Raw genomic sequence first — 24046 nt, 5'->3', positions numbered from 1 at the left:
GCAGCAGTCAAGACCCACTGATCAGAGATGAGGAATCCACCACAGATGTGTCGCTTGTTCCATTGAATAGAAACCATGTAAGGTCTGGAGTGGGCAGGCTTGCCATCCACTATACCCACATTTACATGAGCTGAGAGAGAGATAGTGTTATAAGTGAGTTTATTCAGCACATACCAATGAAATACTCTTACAATTCATACACCATCAGTCTCACCAGTGAAGGTCAGGTGTGGCAGCAGAGAGGCCAGCAGGAGCAGAGAGATGGTGGTCATCATGAAGACAAATCAGTGAGCTCTCACTGACAAAACACTGTATAAATATACTTTAAAGGTGGGCGGAGACATTGAGCTACCTACTCTTTAAAAAAATATATTGTAAAATGAGTGAGCACAGTTCTTGTTAATCCTTGCGGTCACAAATTTAAGCCACAGGTGGTTTGGGTGATAAGAATTAAAGGTGCAGTGTGTAAATTTGAGTGCCATCTAGCAGTGAGGTTGCAAATTGTAACCAACGGTTGAGTCCCCCACTCACCCCTCCCTTAGGAGAAGATACGGTAAAGATGTCATTGGTAAAGACAGCAGAGAGCAATGATATTTCTTTGCAAAGGTAAATTAAGGAATTCTATTTACTTGATTATTCAATAGAAATTGAATAGAAATTGCTCAATCTATGCTAATAAAAACATAACGGTTCAAGTAAGGTCTTTATCCACCTCTGAAAACGTTATTTATAGCTTTGTAAATATTACACATTGCACCTTTAAGCATTTATTATGAACATAAATATAAATGATGAACGTACTTTGAATATATAAAACTGACAGATGAAATAGAAGGCGATGTGAAAATGTAAAGTTAATCAAAATTGGATTTTGGGCTTTTCACATTTAAAATAACTCTAAAAATGAACTCTGGGTCATTCTGGGTTTTCTGGTTTCACTTTTCAAAATGGTCATATTTTACTTGAGGTAAGAAAATAATTGTGTGTTCAAATGCTGGCATTTATCACTGAACATTCCTAAACCCTGGGTTAATGTTATTATTTGCATATGTGAAGCATCCATGTAACTGACTGGACAAAGGGAGTATGTGACCTGTCACCCTGAACTGAGAATATATAGTCTATGACAATGAGCAACAGCTGTGTGTGTGTGATTGCGAAACAGGTGTGCAGAGTGAAGGTAAATGAGTCCAGGAGCAAGGGAGAAACACAGGGGCATGTTCAAGTTCAAAACGGTGCGCAACGTTTTGCTACGGTTTCCGCGTTGAACGTCATGTTTCCTGGAAACGGCGTGCACCGGTGTGCAACGGGGTTTGAGATGCGTTTTCTCTTGTTTGGTGGGTGTGTCAGAACTGCAGTCCAACCAGCAGCAACATGTATATAAAGCACGCGGTATTAAAGTGAACTCGCACAATGACTTCAAGAAAAATAATGTACACATGTGTTCGTTGCAGCTCGGTATACGCAACAACTGAGGATATTAGAAGACATGTTTGTCGTAAGTTTTATTGTAAAAATATAGGATATCAACATGATGTAGTTGTTTATATTTTTAGCTTCATTGCAAGTCTATGACATTTGGTATAGAAATAAACAATTGTAATTAAGAGCTTTTCCTAAAAATGAGAAAGAAAATACAGGGTATTAAACCCATATGAACTACAAATAAAGTCAGTACGTGAGGCTAAATAGATGGCTCCGAAAATTCTTCAAAAATAACACAGAGAATGGCCTTCTCAGCTGCCATAGTTGCAACGCTTGCGTCATCAGAACAGTGTGTTCAACGCATCACCGTTTCTGTTTAAAAAACGTTGTGCAACGTTTTGTCGGGGCTGAAGGCAGCCCAGGTGTAACAACTAAAACAATGATGAGGTAACAAGATAGGCGGGGTAAAAAAAGAGACAGGACAAAAGCACATGGCACCAAACAAACACAACACTCACAAAAGACAGTGACAGAAAGACAGAAAACTGTGACATTTACCATCACCATTTAAAGAAATCGCCTAAAAAGGAAAATTTGGTAACAGTTTAGTATGGGGACCAATTTTCACTATTTAACTATTAACATGACTATTAATAACATATTTGCTGTTTACTTGTACCTATAAAGCACATGACAGTTTATTTTAGGGTCTCTTAACTAGTTGCTTATTAACATGCATATTACTTGAATATTAGCCATTTATTAGTACTGATTAAGCACATATTAATGCCTTATTCTACATGACTTTATTCTACAGCCCTAATCCTACCCAATACCTGAACTTAACAACTACCTTACCAACTATTAATAAGCAGGAATTTATCTATGGAAAAGTCATAGTTAATAGTAAATAAGTGTTACGTATTCTAAAGTGTTACCACACATATCATTCATGAGTCGTGTGTGTGTGTGTGTGTGTATTTGGACACTGACATAATTTTCATAATTTTCAGAATTAAAGGGATACTCCACCCCAAAATGAAAATTGTGTCATTATTCACTTACCCCCATGTCGTTCCAAACCCGTAAAAGCTCTGTTCATCTTCAGAACACAATTTAAGATATTTTGGTTGAAAACCTGGAGGCTTGAGACTGTCCCATAGACTCATGTAAATAACAGTGTCAAGGTCCATAAAATGTATGAAAGTCATCATCAGAAAACTCCATCTGCCATCAGACGTGCAATCTGGGTTATATGTAGTGACTGGAACACTTTTTGTAAGCTGTGAAAACAAAAATAATGACTTTATTCAATAATTCCTGCATCAACAGTCTCCTCTGTGTCTCTTCATATCACCATATGCTGCTGTAGCATCCACTTCAAGGATGCACTGTTTTATTTCATATCAAAGCTAAATACACGTAGAAACAGTGCAGAAACACACGGTTATAACAGCCAGAGAAAAGACTAAGACAGAAATCAAGGGTCAAAGAGCCCAACTAATACAAACACTGATCTCTAACATGGTTACTTCAAATGAAACAATAAATCAACATCTAAACCTTAGTTCTCAATAAGATCTTCTGTAGACATCTGAAAGAAATAAAGTCAGTCTGGTTATTAAAAGTGGAGCTGGTGATGCTGTTTGTGGGTTGTTTAATCAGATCTTGAGATATTTAATGCATTTTATTTCAGTTGATTCCATCTAAGGCTGTGTCTGAAGTCAGTGGTAGTAGTTCTTGTGTTTCTCTTTTCTTCAGTGATTCTGTTTGTTAACAGCAGCTGTTCATCACTAATTCACAATCAGCACTTAGTTAATCACTTAATTACTTGAATGCAACGTTTTAAAACTTACATGGTTTAAATCAAGGCAATCTGTTTACTCAAACGGTTTGAGTTAAGTTACTGGTCGGGTTTTACAGTGCTATTTCTTTTGTCTGTTTTCTTAATTGCAGAATATTTATCATGTGCATCCAGTCCTATGTGCTGTCTTTGCTTTAAACTGGTTTAAAGGGACAGGAGTGAGAGACTTATTTACCCTCATTTGATAAACTGTTTTGAAAAAAAATTATTTAACATTTAGAAATTTCTAGAATCTCTGTTTCGGGTTTTTTATTAGTGTACTTTTCCAAATTTCTTTTCCAAAATAAAAAAAGTAAGTAAGTGAAATTTTCACTTATTTTTCACACAATCTCGAAGTGTTCCTGCAGCTCAGTGGTAGAACATTGCATTAGCAAGTGCAAGTTTGGGAGGTTCGATTCCCTGGGAACACATGATAGGTGAAAATTGTTAGCCTGAATGCACAGTAAGATGCTTTGGATAAAAGTGTCTGCTAAATGAATATGAAATGATATTAAATTAATATTATTTAATTGCGGCGTTCACAATCAACCTTTTCTGTATGTTAAACTCCTGCTTTTACTGACCTTTTGCTGGAAGAAAAAGGACTCATTTTGGTAAATGTATTTTCAAAAAACTAAATCGGTCACATTTATCTATCCATCCCTGATTTACTAGGTCATGTATAAATGCATTATAATTGTATACACAAAAGCATGGAAATGTTTCTCATAAACAATATTCTGCAGACACAGAAGTGGTAGTTGTGAAAATTAAAAAACAAATAATCAGCAAAACAATTTGATTTGGTCAGTATTGTATGATTAAGCATAATTTGCAAGTGCTGTAAACACAAAAATCTTAAGTTTCTTTTTTCTTCATCATTGCTTTGATCCAACGTGCATGTTTCCAAACTTCAGTGTAGATATTCGGTACATCAGGATATTTACACTCCTTTATGTTGAAGGAAACAATGCCCACTGCCACTGAATTGCACACCAACGGGCCTCCAGAATCACCCTACAATAAAATATGTGAAGAAGATGTTTAATAGAAGAGCATTGAACCATCCCTAGTCCAAAACAACAACAAAAAAATATTACAATACATTTATGTGTATATGAAGATGAGGCTGTGGCTAGTTTCACACTTTTTATTATTCTTAATTGTCTCAAAACCTTATAGTTTATACACTTAAGGCATTGTGACAACCTGCCTGTCTCTCTTGTATATTCTTACCAAGCACACTCCACTGTTCTGTTTATATCCTCCAGCACAGATGACGTTTGGTGGAAGTCGTGTGATGTTTTCTTTGTATTTCTTCCATGCTTCCTTACAGTCTCGGATGTCAACAGTTGTTACATTCAAGGCCAAAAGGTCATTAACAAATTTACGCTGTTTAGTGGAACCCCATCCAGCAACCAAGCACTGGGTATTGCTTTTAACACTGTAATGTTGATGTGGGATTTTCACCGTCTTCACCTTTCCTCCCAAAACTACTTTCCTGGAAATCTGAAAATGCTAATTATCAAAGTTATTAAATGTGCACGTTGTTTGAAAATTTCATCACAACCCAACAGGTGTTTCTTCACCTTTAGATGCATGATTTCATTACCCATCTTACATTTTTTAAATGTTTTTGGTATAAATTTGCGAAACACATGAAATCTTTGTATATTTTTCCATGGAGAAATATTATGGTCACTAAGAACAACAGTCAAATCTTTATTGAAATACAATAAAGCGGAGCTAGTCAAGGGCAAAAGCTTAAATATTTAATTTAGTGATGAAAATGGAACTAAAATGAACCACTTACCTTGCACAGTGTGCAGCTGTGAGCACATATTGAGGATATATCAGAAATCCTCCACATAGATGCGGTTTATTGTTCTGCACTGAGACCATGTATTGCAAAGAATTTTTTGAAGCTTTTTTTCCCCCATTGATTATGTCATCTCCAGCCACAACTATTGAGAAAAACAATACAGAGATAACTATAAACTCAAACAATAGTCCCTTTAATGGCAAAAATTCAATGTGTAAAGGTTAAGAATTACTAATGAAAGATGCAACCTGTGATGTGCAGTGTGGTCTCAGCTATGGCAAACAGAATAGCAGTGAAGCCTGTCATTGTGCTTGTGGAGAACTGAAAATGTGTCACTGACTTTTAGACTACTGTATTTTACTAATGTAAAAGGGCAAGCCTCCCTTTGCACAGCAAACCACAGCTCTTCCATATAATGAAAGTCAATGCAGTACAAATTAACTCTCGGCCTCACTCAAAATGTTATTCATATACAAAATTTGCACAGAAAACTTAAGTCATGAGGGTCAGTAAATTCCGACATTTATTTTTGAATTGGTGAATCTCCCATTACTCAATAAATAGTAAAATTTTATAGGTTGATTTTCCTGTTCTGTTTGTAAAAACATTGCTCACTTGCTTGAAAACCCTGACCAGCTTAACATAGCAACAGTGGTTCAATCATTGGTGTTAGTTTGGGCAGAGATGCCTGAACAATATTTTTGGAAAACTGTGTGAAATATTTTTTTTTTTCATACTTAATATTTTATGCATATTTACTTAAGACTGTTAGCTCACAACTTTTTTATTTTTTATTTATTTATTTATTTACTGTGGTGAGTCTCATGACCTTGCATAGGCATCAGAATTTATTTTGAGATGAGTCTGCAAACTAGACTTTCTCACAGGGTGTCTGACCACAAGCAATGAGCTCGGCCCCCACAGGAAACTAGGCCGGATGAGAACAGCTGAAACCATCTTTCCACAGAAAAAGCTTTTGTACGGTGTACATTTTAGGACATCCTCAGACCTCAGTCATTAAATGAAAAGGCATCATGCCTCAGACTAAAAGGCTTCAGTCATTGGACAAAACGGCATCTCGCCTCGGACTGAAAAGTCAGGTGTCCGTTTCGTCTGATGCCTTTTTGTCTGAGTCCGTTTCATCTGATGCCTTTTTGTCTGAGTCCGTTTCGTCTGATGCCTAATTATATGAGACCTGACACCTGACGTTGTTTTGCCTGAGACCTGATGCTTTTCAGTCCGAGGCGCGATGCCGTTTTGTCCGATGACTGAAGCCGACAACTGTACACCGTATTTGGTGCTTGTCACATCAATCAAGATTTATTCAATTAATTTATTATTAAATTATCTCAAAAAAATTCATCCACACAAGCAGACCCCATTATTGTTTATTCATCAAGTTTTTACTCCACACCTTCAAGAATAGCATTTATCCATTTTAAAAATTTAGAAATCTTGGTGTAGACATTTGGTCGACTAGGTGAGTCACAGTTGTCTTTCTCATTGAATGAAACCACACCGACTGCATCAGTATTGCACACCAAAGGTCCTCCAGAATCCCCCTGAGAAAAGAGCAGGGTGTGAATAAAATTGAACTATCTCACGATTTGTGATTTGTACAGAATATTATTTGTACCTGGCAAAATCCTCCACGACCGCCTGCACACACCATACGTGAGGTGGAGTATTCTTTTCTCCACTTCTTCTGACATACTTTGTTGTCAATGATGGTGACATTCACCTCCATTAGCTTATTACTTGCTATATCATTGTTGTTTGTTTTCCCCCATCCTGCAACACTGCATTTGACCTTGGCCTTGATGTCCTTATCTTTCTTTGGTATGGAGATCAACTTCACGTTCTTGCTCTTTTCGATTTTTTCATCTAGCTATATCAAGTAATTCAATCATTAATGCAGATCGTTTTCCAAAAATCAACTCTTTTTCTATTTACATTTTGTTTACTTCTAAGGATAATTGGGTTACTAGGTATGTTAGTATTTTTACAGTTGTTACATATGCTTTAAAACAATAGAAACATGAAACAAAAGTAAAAATATATTAATAGTAATTAAATACTGTACATATTGTTCAGTTAACAGCATATAGGATCATATCTTTAAGGCTTTGTTGATACAAAAATCTTATTTTCTGGAATCTTAAATCTTGTAATTACAACATAAGAGAAAACCTATAATATTTTGACATTCCAAATCCAAGTCATATCCAAATGTGTTGTGAAATCCAATTCAAATTCAAATTCTCAGTGTGTCTCAGTCTGAACAATCAGGTTTCAGGTAGCTTGTTTTATCACTTTGTTAGTATGGGAAACAATGTTTGAATTAAAGCATGTAATGATTTGCAAAATGAACTGAGTAGTCAGTCCTTAATATCAGATTTGAAACCAAATCAGATTTGTGTGCAATGTGTAATAGGCTTAAGGGAGTAGTACGTTCACTTTAGTTAAAATGTAAAAAATAGTTAAAACACTATTGCTTTATTGCAGTTTGCTCTGCAAAACCTAGCTGAGTCATTTACCTGAAGTAGCATGATGTCATTTAGCAGACTAGGCTTATACCCAGGGTGGATGTGGTAGAATTTCACACCCATGCGACCAGAGCCTTTAGTGTAATCATGAGCTCCAACCACAACTGTCAGCTTGTGTCCGCTGACAAGATGAAGAAGAAAACAAACATTGCTTTAAGAAAAAAACAGTATTTGTTGAACTACATACCAAAAGTAATGCCACTGAAGATCCATTATTAATTCCCCAAAGAAAGTTTCAGTAAAAGAGCAGTCTTTCTTAGTGTGGTCTTAATAATCTAAAGAACCATTTGTGCAGTGGAAATGTTCCTTTGATGATAAAGGTTCATCTTACACCCATCAATGCCAATAAAGAACTTTTATTTTTGAGACCGTATGAGTCGTGGGCCCATTTGGTTGGGTACTATTATACTTTGTGTTATTTCCAAAGAAGTCGCACCAAGTGATGACCTTGTGCTGTAGTATGGGGCTCTCTTTGACTCAAAGTAAAATTGTAACTGAAAAAAAAAAAAATATATATATATATATATATGTGTGTGTGTTTAATATTAATGACTTACTATTTGAAGCAGTGCGCAGCTGTCATGACAAACTGCGCAGACACAAGGAAGCCACCGCATATGTGTTTTTTATTTATTTGAATTGAAACCATGTAGGGTCTTGAATGAGGTTTGACTTCTGTGCCGTTCACTATACCCACTTGCACAGATTCTAAGATAGAGAAAAATTGTTTAGGTTGGTTAAGTGAGAAGTAGACTTGAACTAATACAGAGCATATTGCTAACATTGCATAAAATGAACATTAAAATACCATATATTTGATAAATGTAGAAGACATAATAGAAGTCAGTTTTTTTCAGCATTTCCTTACCTGGAACACTCAGGTTTGGTAGCATGGTGACTAGCAAAAGCACAGAGATGATCATGATGCTGTACTTGGAAGGCTTCTCAGGAGTTCTGAAGATCTCACTGGTGTTGATGGTGGTATTTAATGCATAGTTTGCTGGTTTAGCCCCCCAGTACCAGTCATACTTCCTCTTTTACAGCTTGATGTGGCTTTCATTTTGCAGCACCGAGGTGGAAAAGATAGGTGTTAGGTTTGTGGTCTTAATAGAAGTAGACTATTCTCCTCCATGTTTGATGTAAATTATAATATTTCTTGAAAATTATGTTAGGCGTGAGAAATCATTTAAGAGCTTAGTCACACTGGCTCATGCTACCTGTGGTTAGATCTCTGAAGGTCAACTCACACTGCATTAAAAGACACCAACCAAAAGTAACAGTTGGTCGGGTTTTGTCTGAGCACCACGTGTTACCTATGTTAGCGATGATCTGAGGTTGAACTGTCTGAGAAGTAACATGCTATAGTTGGTTGGCTCTTATCTCACACTTTTTAGTTGACTGTACATAATGTACAAACAATTAGTTGATTTTAATTGTAAAAATATATTAATCTGTACATTTAACATACTATGCATTTGTTGCTCAGAAAACCCTGAAAGATAAAATTATTCTCACAGTATAGTTTCTATTCCCAGTATGCTTTGCTTCTTCAGAAGTAAACGTTGAAATGTACTGTTATTTTGCCTAACGTTAAATTAGGGGGTGCTCTGGTAATCTTTAATGTTCTGTTATATTTGGTTTTAAAATGATTTCTGTTAACGCATTTTGAAGGTTTTACCATTGTCCTGAAGGGTAGAGCCTTTGGTCGAGGATTGGTCTAGAAGGGATAAGACGACTATACACTGCTTTATTTAAAAATCAACATTTGCAGATGTTGGTGCACTGTCTTTCTGGTTATGTTACCACATGCCTGTGTGCCATGGGTAGCTGGATAATTGAAACACACTCTACTGGAGAAACACTTACTTGATCTTTTTAAGGCAATCAGTCTATATGGTTTTAACAAGTAAATCTGAAATTGCCATGTTACTTTAGTTAGCTCAACTTAAAGTAAAAGTATATCTAACTACAAATGAATTTGTTGAAAAAAAAAAGGCTTTTATTTAGTTTTTGTGTAAGGAAATCGTTTTGTAAGATCTACATGCTTTTTTAAGGTCCACTAATTACAGTATTTACAGTCTTCTATTGAACTTTTGTTTATTTATAGATAGATAGATAGATAGATAGATAGATAGATAGACAGATAGATAGATAGATATATAGATGGATGGATGGATGGATAGATAGTGTATGTATATGGATGGCAACCAAGTGAACTATTGTGAAGTGACTTTGGATATGTGTCCCATTGTAGTTTAATTATATGTGATGACAATCAGCTGTGGCACTACCATTGCTCATTTTAGCCCAGGCCTATGAGTAGTGAGTGATTTTCATTCTAGCGGTTCATCCGATAAACAGCCAGAGGAAAGCTTTGAGTGAAAGCTTCTCAGCCAATCAGCAGCTTCTTCCCCCGCATCTGGAATCTGCATCGTCATCAGCAAGTGATCCAATGAAATGAATGACTTTGGCGGACAGTTTTGCTAATATGAAATGTTCAAAAGAGATAAATGAAGTTAGCTTACTGCCAACAGTTAAGGTGTATCTCTTTGTCCGCATCAGCACTTAGCTGAGGACTGCGATACACGTTGCAAGATACAAGTATATCTTGGTATACACATTAGGTTTCAGATTTGCATTACAGAGATCACGGTCACCAAAGGATGTGATACCAACTGCAGTGTTTCCACAAACCACAGGACCTCCGGAATCATACTGAGGAAACACACGTCAGCATGTCATTAGTGAAACCAGTTCATACAGTACATCACCATAACATCTGTCAATCATCTTTTGTACATACTTCGCAGGATCCACCGCTGCCATAGACATAGATCATCTGTGTGTCTAAGTACAAATCTCCCCATCCATAGTGACACTTTTGCTGATTTTGTATTAAAATGCTTGCCTCCATTAGACGAGCACTCCGATTTTGTTTTAGTAGTAGTAGTAGTAGTAAGTTTATTTTGAGCAAAGAAAATAAAAATAACAATACATATTAAGATACATACATAGAAAATTAGAACAGTTAATCTCACATATATATGTATCCATATGTATCCATATCCATACATATACCTTACACATAATAACTACAGACAAATATGCACACATACACAAACACACACTCTTCCCTGAAAGAGATGACATCTTGTAACTGTGCTTTAGGCCGATGCCTTGTGAAAGAGTATGGAGAAACACACTCTGAACTGTATGATCATCATATTTGATGTCTGAATTCACCTGTGTAGAGCAGAACAATATCTTCTACTTTTCGGCTGATCATGCGGTACAGGAACTGCTGTGGCGTTTCATGGTCCTGCTGCTTGGCAGTCATAAGTTCCTGGAAAAGTTTATTACTGCTGCTTTTACCTAGATGAGACTGGAGAAAATTCTTCAATTCCACAACAGTCATGTCATCCTTGGTTATTAACATATCTTTAAAATGTCCAGGTTTAATCATGCGGAACACCCCTCAGATTATATCGCTTTCAGTGCAGCCTTCCTTAATGCCTTCGTCTAAGACAACAACTTAAGTATTTCAGGTAAGTGATACATGAGTAATTTTTTCTATGACATACTGTAAGTGTCTTATAATCTTACAAATTGTTTGGACATTAAAACATGTAAGTTACAGTATGGTATTGTCACAGTTGGTAAACCGTGATCTCGGGATGTTTACACTTTGTGGTGAATTCTGTGTGTTCCGCGTCTGCACTGATTAGTTGTGGGCGTCTCCGTTAATTGTATCAGCAAAAGCTGCCACTCATTACTCATCCACTATATAATGGCTTGTCTTACGTCTTGTGTTTGTGAGATCGTTGTTCTATGTTTGATGTGTTTACCCCCCGTCTGGCTTCAGTGGTGTTTTGCGTTTGGATGTCTGTGTTTCCCCAGAACCTCATCCACTCTTCGCACGTTCATTCAGCCACGGACACTTTCCTTCGGCTATATTCCCCGCAGTTCCTGTGCCACTCTCTCCTGCTGCCTCACGCCGTCTACATCCGGATTACTCACCTTCTCTCCACCACCGTCTGGACTTCTCACCGCTTCACCATCCCCTCGGAGTATCGCTGTCTCATCGTCATTGTTTGTTATGTACCATCGCAATATCTTCTCATTAAAACTATAAACTCGCTATTGTTTCCAGACTGTCCTTTCACCAGCCGTCACAGAATGATCTCACCAACATGGAAGCAGCGAGCACCAATACCCTCACCGACTTCATGCACCACAGTGTCAAAAGAATGGATCAGCAGCAGGAGAGTATCTCGAACACCGGACGCGCTGTCCAAGTGCTGGTGGCACAGGTGTCCGAGCTCACCCAGCAGATCCATCAGCTCACGTCTCCCACCGCGCCTGCGCCGTCTGTTCCCCCGGGGATTCCCCAGGACCACTTCCGGCCAGAGCCGCGACTTCCGGCGCCAGAGAACTATGTGAGTGAGCCAACCTTTTGTAGAACATTTCTTAACAAATGCTCGATGCATTTCGCTCTGCAGCCCCGCACTTTCGCTACGGAGGAATCCAAAGTAGCGTTCACGCTCACACTTCTCTCTGGCAAGGCTGCTTTATGGGGAACAGCGGTGTGGGAGAATCAACACCCGTGTTGTGCCTCGTTCCACCTTCTATCGGACGAAATGAAGAGAGTCTTCGACCGGGCTGCGACCGGCAGGGAGGCCGCCCATCGCCTCTCGGAAACTCCGGCAAGGATCTTCATCCGTAACCGAATACTCCATCGAGTTCCATACCCTGGCGGCCGCATGCCAGTAGAACGAGGTGGCGCAGTGGGATAGATTCCTGCATGGGTTATCCGACCGTGTTCAGCAGGAGATCTACCTCCTCGAGCTGCCCCCTACTCTCAACGAACTCATTGACCTGGCGTTGCGGGTGGAGGCCAGGTTTAATCGTCTGGGCTGCCAACACAGTCCTTCCAGGCCTCCCTTCTCTCCTGGTAGGGAGCGCTTGAGTCGAGAGAACACGGTCGGTTCTGTCGACGATCACGAGCACATGCAGGTGGGTAGAGCTCGGCTGTCCCGGAGGGAGAGGGATTGGCGGAGGTCCTCACCTACATCATCGACCCTCCTTCCGGTGGGACGGGACTGCGGTGTAAGAATCAACATCATGAATGTCAAGCCCTTCTGGACTCCAGAGCCGAAGGTAATTTGATTGATTCTTCACTTGCACATCACCTGAACATTCCTGTCCTTCCTGTGTCTCTCCCCATCCATGTCACCGCACTCAATGGCCAGAAACTGCCTCACGTCACACACCATACAGAACCCATCACACTGATCACATCTGGAAACCATCAAGAAACCATATCCTTTTTCTTCATGGACTCCCCTGTTGCTCCCATTGTTTTAGGTCACCCCTGGTTGTTCAAACATAATCCACGAGTGGAATGGGGTTCTAACACTGTCACATTTTGGAGTGAAAGTTGTTATGAGTCTTGTCTGGTTTCTGCTTGTCCTGTTGTTCCTGTTTCTGTTTTTCAGAAGGAGACCATGGTTTTGCCAAACGTGCCCGTTGAGTATCTGGACCTGAAGGAAGTGTTCAGTAAGTCCCGGGCTGCTTCTCTTCCTCCACATCGTCCCTCCGACTGTGCCATAGACTTAGTGTCAGGTAAATCTCCGCCTAAAGGCAAGTTATACTCTCTTTCTATTCCTGAGAGGGAGGCCATGGAGAAATACATTTCTGATTCCTTAGCCTCTGGGTTCATCCGTCCTTCCTCTTCTCCAGCAGGGGTGGGGTTCTTTTTTGTGGGTAAGAAGGATGGCTCGCTGCGACCTTGTATTGATTACCGAGAGTTGAACAACATCACTATTAAGAACACTTATCCTTTACCACTCAGGTTTTCAGCTTTCGAGAGGTTGCAGGGAGCATCTGTATTCACAAAATTGGATTTACGTAATGCTTATCATTTGGTCCGCATCAGGAAGGGGGATGAATGGAAAACTGCCTTTAACCTCCCTAGAGGGCACTTTGAATATTTGGTGATGCCGTTGGGGCTCTCCAACTCGCCCGGGGTTTTCCAAGCACTCGTGAATGACGTGTTGAGAGATATGGTAGATCAGTTTATATATGTTTACCTGGATGACATACTGATTTTTTCTTCATCTCTCCAGGAACATGTTCAACACGTCAGACGAGTGCTCCAGAGGTTACTATAGAATGGGCTTTTTGTCAAGGCGGAGAAGTACGTATTCCATGCACAGTCGGTCCCCTTCCTAGGGTATATCGTGTCGTCTGAGGGAATACTAATGGACCCTGACAAAGTAAAGGCTGTGATAGTTTGGCCATCTCCAGATTCCCTTAAGGCCCTACAGCGGTTTCTGGGGTTCGCCAATTTCTATCGTCGTTTCATTCGTAATTTCAGCCAACTAGCCTCACCTCTGACAGCCTTGACCTCTCCCAGTACTCCGTTCAGGTGGTCTGATGCAGCTGAGGCTGCGTTCACTAACCTCAAGAACCGGTTTGTTTCGGCTCCCATCCTTGTGGCCCCTGATCCCACACGGCAGTTCGTGGTGGAGGTCGACGCATCAGAGGTGGGGGTAGGAGCAGTGTTGTCCCAACGTGCTGCTCCAGACGATAAGGTACACCCTTGCACGTTTTTTTCACCTCCTGCCGAACGTAATTATGATATTGGCAATAGAGAGTTGTTGGCGGTCAAATTAGCATTGGAGGAGTGGCGCCACTGGTTAGAGGGTTCAGGGGTTCCCTTTATTGTTTGGACCGATCACAAGAATTTAGAATACATCAGAACTGCCAAAAGACTCAATTCCAGGCAGGCTCGGTGGGCACTTTTTTTCGGTCGTTTTGAATTTACCCTATCGTACCGCCTGGGTTCCAAAAATGTCAAACCCGATTCTTTGTCACGTCTTTTTGATCCCTCCGCCCGTCCCGTTACTCCCGAGTGTATTTTGCCTGAGAAATTAGTAGTCTCAGCACTCGTATGGGAGGTCGAGTCGAAGGTCAAGACGGCCTTAGAAGGGGTAATGCCTCCGTCCGGTTTCCCACCGAATCGCTTATTTGTGCCGGAGGAGTTAAGGTCCGTAGTTGTCCAGTGGGGTCATTGTTCCAACATGGCTCGTCACCCAGGGATAAGTAGAACTAATGGGTTGGTTAGACAACGATTCTGGTGGCCACGTATGGCTCGCGATGTCCACGATTTTGTTTTGGCTTGTTCAGTTTGCGCCAGTGGTAAGTCATCTAACCGACCTCCTGATGGGCTTCTTCAACCGCTGTCTGTCCTTTCGAGACCCTGGTCCCAAATCGCTCTAGATTTTGTTACCGCCCTCCCGCCCTCTAATGGCATGACAGTCGTTTTGACGGTAGTGGACCGGTTCTCGAAGTCGGCACATTTCATTCCCTTGCCCAAATTACCGACAGCCAAGGAGACAGCGGTTACCGTTTTAGATCACGTCTTTCAGCTTCATGGCCTCCCGGTAGACGTGGTTTCAGACAGGGGATCTCAGTTTATATCCAAATTTTGGAAAGAGTTTTGCAAATTATTAGGAGCGTCAGTTAGCTTGTCGTCGGGTTATCATCCCCAAAGCAACGGACAATCTGAGCGAGCCAACCAAGATTTAGAGAGGAACGTTGAGATGTTTGGTCTCCAAGAATCTTTCTTCCTGGAGTCAACAACTCTCTATGGTGGAGTATGCCCACAATTCGTTTCCAGTGTCAGCTACAGGGCCTCTCTCCGTTTCAGTGTAGTGTAGGGTACCAGCCACCAGCGTTTCCCAGTCTGGAATCTGAAGTCGCGGTCCCCTCCGCTCACGCGTTTGTCCAGAGGTGTCACCACACCTGGACCAGAGCCCGTGAGACTCTGCTCCGGGTGAGGGAGCGCACTAAGGCCAAGGCCGATCACCACCGGTCAAAGCCTCCCGTCTACGTCGGTGTCGCTTTCTACCAGTAACATTCCATTGCGATCCGTTTGTAATTAATTAGCTCCCAAATTTATCGGCCCGTTCACTATCACCAAAATCATTAGTCCGGTGACAGTCCGCCTCTTACATTTACATTTACATTTACATTTAATCATTTAGCAGACGCTTTTATCCAAAGCGACTTACAAATGAGAACAATAGAAGCAGTCAGGTCAACAGGAGAACAACAACAGTATACAAGTGCCATGACAAGTCTCAGTTAGTCTAGTATAGAACGCATAGCCAGGATTTTTATTTATTTTTTATTTTTTAATTAAATGAACAAAGACAAGAAAATGAAAAGTACTGGTGTTAGTAGGTTAAGTGCAGGCGAAAAAGATGAGTCTTCAGACGTTTCTTGAAAATTAGTAAAGACTCAGCTGTACGAATTGGGATTGGGAGGTCATTCCACCAGCTGGGCACAGTCCAGGAAAAGGTCCGTGAGAGTGATTTTGAATTTCTTTGGGATGGCACCACAAGGCGTTGTTCACTTGCAGAGCGCAAACTTCTGGAGGGCACATAGGATTTAACCAGTGAGTTTAGGTAAGTTGGTGCCGTGCCAGTGGTCGTCTTGTAGGCAAGCATCAGTACCTTGAATTTGATGCGAGCGGCTACTGGTAGCCAGTGTAACCTGATGAGGAGAGGAGTAACATGAGCTTTTTTTGGCTCATTGAAGACAACCCTCGCTGCTGCATTCTGGATCATTTGCAGAGGCTTGACAGTACATGTAGGAAGGCCCGCCAGGAGAGCATTACAATAGTCCAGTCTGGAGAGAACAAGAGCTTGGACAAGAAGTTGGGTTGCTTGCTCTGACAGGAAGGGTCTAATCTTCCTAATGTTGTATAAGGCAAACCTGCAGGACCGGGTCGTTGTAGCAATGTGGTCAGTGAAGCTTAATTGATGATCCATCACAACACCTAGGTTTCTGGCTGTCTTCGAAGGAGTTATGGTTGACGAGCCCAGCTGTATAGAGAAGTTGTGATGAATCAATGGGTTAGAATCACCAGGAGTTCAGTCTTTGTAAGGTTAAGCTGAAGGTGATGGTCATTCATCCAGCTAGAAATGTCACTCAGACAGGCTGAAATGCGAGCAGCTACCGTCGGGTCATCTGGCTGGAATGAGAAGTAGAGTTGGGTGTCATCAGCATAGCAGTGATAAGAAAAGCCATGCTTCTGAATGACAGATCCTAAAGATGTCATGTAGATGGAGAAGAGAAGTGGTCCAAGTACTGAGCCTTGAGGAACCCCAGTAGCAAGGTGGTGTGACTTTGAAACATCACCCCTCTTACTACCACCTGCGTACAAGAGGATACACCCCGCCTTTCATGTGTTCAAAATTAAACCCGTGTTTTATGCACGTATTAATCTGCCTACTCCGGTTCCCCCGCCGCCGCGTCTCGTTGATGGGGAACCAACATATTCGGTTAATCGCATTCTGGACTCGAGACGGAGGGGACGAGGATTCCAGTATCTGCTGGACTGGGAAGGTAAAAAAACAGCAGGTAGGCCCTTCTGGGAACTCCAGGAGGAGTTCTTGGGGGGGGGGGGGGTACTGTCACGGTTTGTAAAACGTAATCTAGGGATGTTTACACTTTGTGGTGAATTCTGTGTGTTCCGACTCTGCACTGATTAGTTGTGGGCGTCTCCGTTAATTGTATCAGCAACAGCTGCCACTCATTACTCATCCACTATATAATGGCTTGTCTCACGTCTTGTGTTTGTGAGATCGTTGTTCTATGTTTGATGTGTTTACCCCCCGTCTGGCTTCAGTGGTGTTTTGCGTTTGGATGTCTGTGTTTCCCCAGAACCTCATCCACTCTTCGCACGTTCACTCAGCCATGGACACTTACCTTCAGCTCTATTCCCCGCAGTTCCTGTGCCACTCTCTCCTGCTGCCTCACGCCGTCTACATCCGGATTACTCACCTTCTCTCCACCACCGTCTGGACTTCTCACCGCTTCACCATCCCCTCGGAGTATCTCTGTCTCATCGTCATTGTTTGTTTATGTACCATCGCCATATCTTCTCATTAAAACTGTAAACTCGCTATTGTTTCCAGATTGTCCTTTCACCAGCTGTCACAGGTATGACATTTAATTAATTTAACTAACCTTGACATTAAATGAGAGAGGGAGACAAGAATTAGTTGTTTCCTTAACAGTTCTCTTTGTTGTCTGAGGATGCGCTGCAATCGTCATGATAACTCTTCTCTCTCAACTGTCATCCAGAGTTCAGAAAATGCAGCTGAACTACACAGTGCAAACTCCTCATATATTTAAGTAATTAAAATAAAACTTATATATACATTTAAATAGAAAGGAACCTATAAAAATAAAATATATATAAAAATAATTTAATTTGTGACCCAAATTATAGTTTCAGCATACGAGTTATGCTAATATCGAGGGCATGCACAAAAACGGCTATGAGAGGATACCCCCTATAGAAGAGACGCTGGCTAGGTATCTCTCTGTGGGGGAAACGTCTTCTCTTAAATCTCCCTCTTTGCCATCTAAGCCCCTCCAGGATACATCCTGCTTAAATGGCAAATCATACGCAGCAGCAGGTCAGGCTGTGGCTTCGTTGCACACGATGGCAGTGCTTCAGGCTTACCAGGCTGACCTGCTGAAGGACTTGGATACAGGCGAGGGCCTTTCAGCTGATCAGGTAGCCGAGCTGCGCCGCACCACAGACCTCTCTCTCCGGGCTACCAAGCAGGCTGCCTCCACCATGGGTAGGTCTATGGTAGTAACGGAGAGACATCTGTGGGTGAACCTGGCAGATATCGGGAGGGAAGAAAGGGGCGCAAGACTCTGCTCACTTTCTGAAATCCACATAAAGTGGTAAGTGTACACGCAAGATTCTGCGCACTTTCTGAAATCCTTTACGGTAGGGGTTACGCACTCCGCTTCATTCCTTTTCTTAAGATGATTAGCCCTTGGTTCCTTGGACTTCATTCAACCAGTGTGTGCATTTGTTATACACCTCATGCACCGCCCCTCAACATGAGGGGCTGTGTGGGCAATTCTGATGGTAGTTAAGCAGCGCTCCCCTTTTCTAAAAAGGGTCGCCTATGAGCATGCTGCTCGGAGTCCTCCTCTCTTGGGAGACTGAATTCTCGTTTTTTTCAGAGCGCTCCAGTACTACATACTGTTTTGAGATGCACTGTGAGAGCAGACATCCTGTTGAGGCAGGGGCTGAGGCTCGGGGAATGGCGCCTTCGCACCAAGGTGTTGAAGCAGAGTTGGAGAGGTTGGCCAGACTTGGGTGGATCAGTTTTGCGGCTCGAGAGAGCATCACACTATCCCCTCTGGCTTCCTCTGACTCTTCCAGCTCCATTGGGGCTGGACGCCATGTTACAATCGTGGCCAAGGCTTCATGTGTACGTTCCGTCCTCCAATTGCTCTGCTCCCAGGCCATTTCATCTACCAGCTGCTCTATCAGTTTGCCACGAGAGCCCCTCCTTAGAACAGTATTTGTAAATCCATGCTATGGTAAGTGTGCACGTGAAGTGTTTGCACACTTTAGAGTTGTTACTTAGTGTTTGCCATGATTCTGGCCTGCACTCCCCTCTGCATGGCGGTGTGGGTATACTGTTCCCCATAGTGTCCCCTCAGAGGACGCAGTTCTCTGTAACCATGTAACCATGTAACCATGTAACCATGGTTCCCTGAGAGTGTTTTATTTTTAATAGTAAATCCCCTTTGTTTACGAAAAAGTTAAGTTTGCTTAATTTTCATTAATTAAAAGATAAATTAATGTTTGGTGTTTAATGCTTAATGTGCACCTCAGAAAATGCTTTATTTAAAACCCCGACTGAATGGGACTTAAATGCACTTAATTCATCTGTCAACTTTATTGTCATTGTTCACAGTACAAGTACAGAGAGAAACAATGGGTATTAATTAAATATTTATTTTTGATGTATGTATTGAATTCTATGCATTTAAAAAATAAAAAATAAAAAATTATAAAAAAAGGAAACTTAGTTGTTCATTTTAAGAGACCCAGAAGTCTTATTTTCTCTTGCATAATTAATATTGCACTTTAATTGAGCAAAAACACATTTTATCCGATTACTCGATTAATCAATGGATTTTTCGGTAGAATACTCGATTATTAAAATATTCGATAGCTACAGCCCTAGATGAAAGTGGCACAGCAAATAGCATGCAAAACTATTCCACCGTGATAATCTATTCACCAAATGGGGGTTAGGAAAACCACACAATAAATTCAGTGCATCAAACATTAGCTTGGGATGTTTTTAAGCATTGGTAGTGAAAGCAGCTGCCTGCATCCCTTCCCTTCTAATATTAAAATATGGAAATGCTAACATATCTTTAAGTTTTCAGTAAACTGTATAATAAGTAAAAATACTGTTTGCTAACAGTTAAATGACAATTAACTAAAGATTAATTAACTATCAATTTAGCATCTATTAATGATTGTTATTATAAAGTGTCTACCATCTAACTTAGTTAGCAACTATGGTTTTGGGAAACGCACCCCTGAGCTGTTAATAGTGACCTCTTTCAATATGCTAACAGTGAAATGGTAAAACATACTCAACAGTTAATTTCAGATTTTTTTTTTTTCAATTATTTTCCCAGCTACACCATCAACTTCATCCTCAACATCAACAGATGCATCACTTCTCAGTGCTGATGTTTCCTCTATATAGCACAAGGTACTACAAGCTCTATGATATCCTGCAAAGCCCAGAGTTTAAACTGATAAGTGTGTGCTGTCATATTATTGCAAATCACTATTGAATTCTCACCAAACTATTTTTTCAAGCAGTATTTGCACTGTAAACCTTTTTTATTTATATAAAGTGTGGGTGAACTTAAACTGTATGGCTATGCTGTGGTTCCTGTAGACTTTGTGTGCATGCGGGGGGCCTCTATGTCCATTTTGCTTGGGGCCCCCAAATTCCTTCAAACGGCCCTGGTCATAATGCTGCTCATTTATGACATATGTGGTTGCACTGCTATTGTTTTGTCAGCCAAAATGATTTTAACACATGAAACACAGTTCAGACTAAACACAACTCTTACCCATTTTTAAACTAAATTATCTTTTATTATCTATAAAAACGATCTTACTCCTGCTCTCTCCTCAATGTACACAAATGAACCCACAGACTCGCACAAAGAAACTTATCAGTTCTGCACATGCTATTTCTTCATTTTTTTTTTTTTTTACTACTACTGCAAAACATGACATTTCTCAGAAACAAGACCAGATGTCATAGATATCTGAGTGGTTGAGCAATCTGTCTGTGTGAACTGGTCATGATACCACCCAAATATCTTTCCTATAATATCATCCAAAAGATTCAGAGAATCTGGAACAACCTCTGTGAGTAAGGTTCAAGGCCAGAAAACCATACTGGATGCCTGTTGTAGAACATAGTTTTGTTCTGTAGCTTTAAATCTGAGCGGACTATGATCCTCCAGCTTGCTTATACGCATGCGCTAGTTGGTGCTACGTTGTTGAAGTTTGTACACTGTGTATTGAACTCCTGCATGTCTCATAGTAAAGATACTGTTGTTAAAAGGATCTTTGCCTTGCCACTCATCATTTAGCATGGTTTCAGAAGTGGTCTGCACAGACTCGTAAGAGCAGCGAGAAAATGAACTGTTCCAACGAGCATCCACACAGTAAGCCATCATTATTCATCGCACAATAAATCATGGCTGAAGGGTTCCGCAGACCCGATTCTCTTGTATTTGATGGCAATATTGCCGAAAATTGGCGTGTGTTTGAGCAGGAATTCGATATATTCATTGCTGCTGCACACTCTGAGAAAGAGCCTTGCACGAAAGCATTCATACTGCTTAATCTGGCCGGCTTGGAAGCCACTGAGCGCAAGCGAACATTTGTCTATGCACCCGCTGCATATACAGGCGAGGGAGAAAACCGACGAATAATTACTCCGGCTGAATCACGCGAGGACCCGGAATGTCTAAAACGTAAGTTTCGCGAACTTTGCAGTCCACAAACAAACATAACGATGGAAAGACACAAATTTAATTCAAGAAACCAAAAGCCAGGAGAAACAATTGAGGCATATGTAAGCAACCTACGAAACAAGGCACAGAGTTGCAGGTTTGGAGATTTACAGGAAGAATTGATAAGAGATCGACTCGTGTGTGGGATACTCAACGATGGAATGAGAAAACTCCTGTTGCGTGACAATGAGCTAACATTGACAAAAGCCATTGAAATATGTCAAATACATGAACTGACTGACCAGCACACTAAAACACTAGCTGGACCAAAGCAACACTTGACAAATGTGGATAGTGTTCAACAAACGGTAAAAAGAAAACCGTTTCGTACTCCCAAACACAGATTAGACAAGTTTACCCCGCAACAAATTCATAATTGCAGCAATTGTGGAAGCAACCATGAGGCAAAACGGGAGAAATGTCCTGCATATGGCCAGCAATGTCACAGGTGCAACAAATGGAACCACTTCCAAAAATGCTGCAAATCAGTAAAAATTCAGCGCACACGAAATCTAAAAAAGACTGTAAACCAAATCGATGTTATCAAAGCTTCAAATAGTAGCGAAGACTCATTCTTTATAGATGGAGTTGCGGTTAATAATCAAAAGGTGGCCAGAATTGATTCAAAACAGTTAAAGAAAACTGCAATATCTTGCACAGTGCAAACCAGTGGAAAGCCTCTCGAACTAAAGATCGACACAGGAGCCTCATGTAACATCATGTCTTTGCAGACATTCGCACAGGTAAAGCAAGATGAAAACCTTCAGGTGTCACGCCATGTGAAGCTTGTTGCGTATGGTGGAGAGGAGATCCAAACTGCTGGATCAACCGTGTTATCTTGCAATCTGAGTGACCAGACCTACTCTCTACAGTTTTATGTAGTGCAAAAAAATGTACAGCCATTGCTCGGACTGTCTGACTCTCTTCGGATGGGCCTCATTTCTCTCAATAATGCAGTCCACCAAGTCAGCGTAAAAGAAAACTCAAGTTTTGTCCAGCAGCTTAACACAGAATATGCAGATCTTTTCCGAGATGAAATAGGAAAGCTTCCCGTAACGTACTGCATGAAACTGGACAAAGAAGCCCAACCTGTTGTCCGTTCAGCACGCAGTATTCCTGCAGCAATGCAACAAAAGGTAAAAGCAGAGTTGGAAAGAATGGTCGCTATGGGAGTAATCACTCCTCTGTCTCAGCCAACCGATTGGGTGTCATCTATGGTGGCGACTTACAAGAAAAACTCGAAATGAAATAAGACTGTGCATTGACCCTAGGGACCTAAACAAGTTCCTGAAACGTCCGGATCACCCCATGCGCACAGTGGAAGAAGTGGCAGCGCAGATGCCAAACTCCACAGTATTCTCTGTGCTCGACGCAAAAAGCTCCTTTTGGCAGATTGCGCTGGATCACAAGTCCTCCCTCCTGACTACGTTCAGTACGCCATTTGGAAGATTCCGATTTCTAAGGATGCCCTTTGGCATTAATTCGGCCAGCGAGGTCTTTCAGCGCGCTATGGAGCAGATCTTTGCTGGCTACCCGTGCGCAGTCATCATCGATGACATCATTGTGGGAGGTAATGGCGAGCAGGAACATGATGCAAACTTAAGAAACGTTTTGGACCGTGCTCGTAAAGTGAACTTGAGGCTGAACCCTCAAAAGTGCAAATTCCGCCTTAGTGAGGTGAGCTATGTCGGTCATATTTTCACAAGCAAGGGACTACAACCAGACTCAGCAAAAACAAAAGCAATTACAGAAATGCCAGCTCCAGACAACATTACTGCGCTGCAGCGCTTCCTAGGCATGATCAACTACTTAGGAAAATTCATACCGAACCTTAGTGAGCTGTCTGCCCCTCTGCGCGAGCTGACCTGTAAAAACACAGAGTGGTGCTGGTTTAAACAGCATCAGGACGCTTTTGAAGTTATGAAGCACAGGATTTCTAGTCCACCTACTTTAAAATATTATGACGTCCTTAAACCCGTCACACTCACCTGTGATGCCTCCCAGTTCGGACTCAGAGCTGCGTGTCTTCAAGAAGGTGCTCCTGTTGCGTACGCTTCACGTACTCTGACGCAAACAGAAGTGCATTACGCGCAGATAGAAAAAGAACTTCTGGCTGTTGTATTTGCATGCACCAAATTCAATGACTACATATATGGTAAACAAATTCACATCGAAACTGACCATCAGCCATTGGTTACCATCCTTAACAAGCCTATCCACACAGCTCCAGCAAGGCTGCAACGCATGATGCTAAGATTGCAGAAATACGACTTCACAATCACATACAAGAAAGGAAAACATATGTTCCTTGCCGACACATTGTCACATTCCCCCAGAGACTCACCAGACAAACACACAGATGACGGAGCTGACTTCGAAGTTATGTCAGTTCAACACATCTCATCTTCCAGACTGAAGGAGTTGCAAACTCATACTGCACAGGATCCAGTCCTTCAACATCTCTGC

The 24046-nt window shown here is 41.2% G+C and overlaps 1 protein-coding gene across 1 annotated transcript; it reads right to left on the bottom strand.

The window, feature by feature from the left end:
- On the bottom strand, positions 1–8838 carry LOC127987845 (granzyme M-like). Its single transcript, XM_052590204.1, has 8 exons — positions 8505–8838; positions 8194–8344; positions 7628–7757; positions 6727–6978; positions 6505–6652; positions 5082–5232; positions 215–2708; positions 1–130 (listed from the first exon to the last, which is right to left on the bottom strand). Exons 1-7 carry the CDS (start codon positions 8557–8559, stop codon positions 2639–2641), a joined length of 957 nt encoding a protein of 318 aa, XP_052446164.1. The 5' UTR covers positions 8560–8838; the 3' UTR covers positions 1–130; positions 215–2638.
- Between the last annotated feature and the right edge of the window lie 15208 nt (positions 8839–24046).

This window comes from Carassius gibelio, chromosome B22 (genome assembly GCF_023724105.1).
Source record: "Carassius gibelio isolate Cgi1373 ecotype wild population from Czech Republic chromosome B22, carGib1.2-hapl.c, whole genome shotgun sequence".
Lineage (NCBI taxonomy): Eukaryota > Metazoa > Chordata > Actinopteri > Cypriniformes > Cyprinidae > Carassius > Carassius gibelio.
The sequence above is the reverse complement of the archived record's forward strand: the minus strand, read 5'-3'. Positions and strand labels throughout refer to the sequence as shown.

What these genes read in the sequence shown, in the direction of transcription:
- LOC127987845 (XM_052590204.1), bottom strand. Translation starts at nt 8,559, where the DNA reads ATGATCATCTCTGTGCTTTTGCTAGTCACCATGCTACCAAACCTGAGT. An exon ending in GCTGCGCACTGCTTCAAATA is followed by an intron (nt 7,758 to 8,193) that starts GTAAGTCATTAA and finishes TCATCTTGTCAG; the next exon opens with CGGACACAAGCTGACAGTTG. An exon ending in ACAGCTGCACACTGTGCAAG is followed by an intron (nt 2,709 to 5,081) that starts GTAAGTGGTTCA and finishes TTGTTTTCACAG; the next exon opens with CTTACAAAAAGTGTTCCAGT.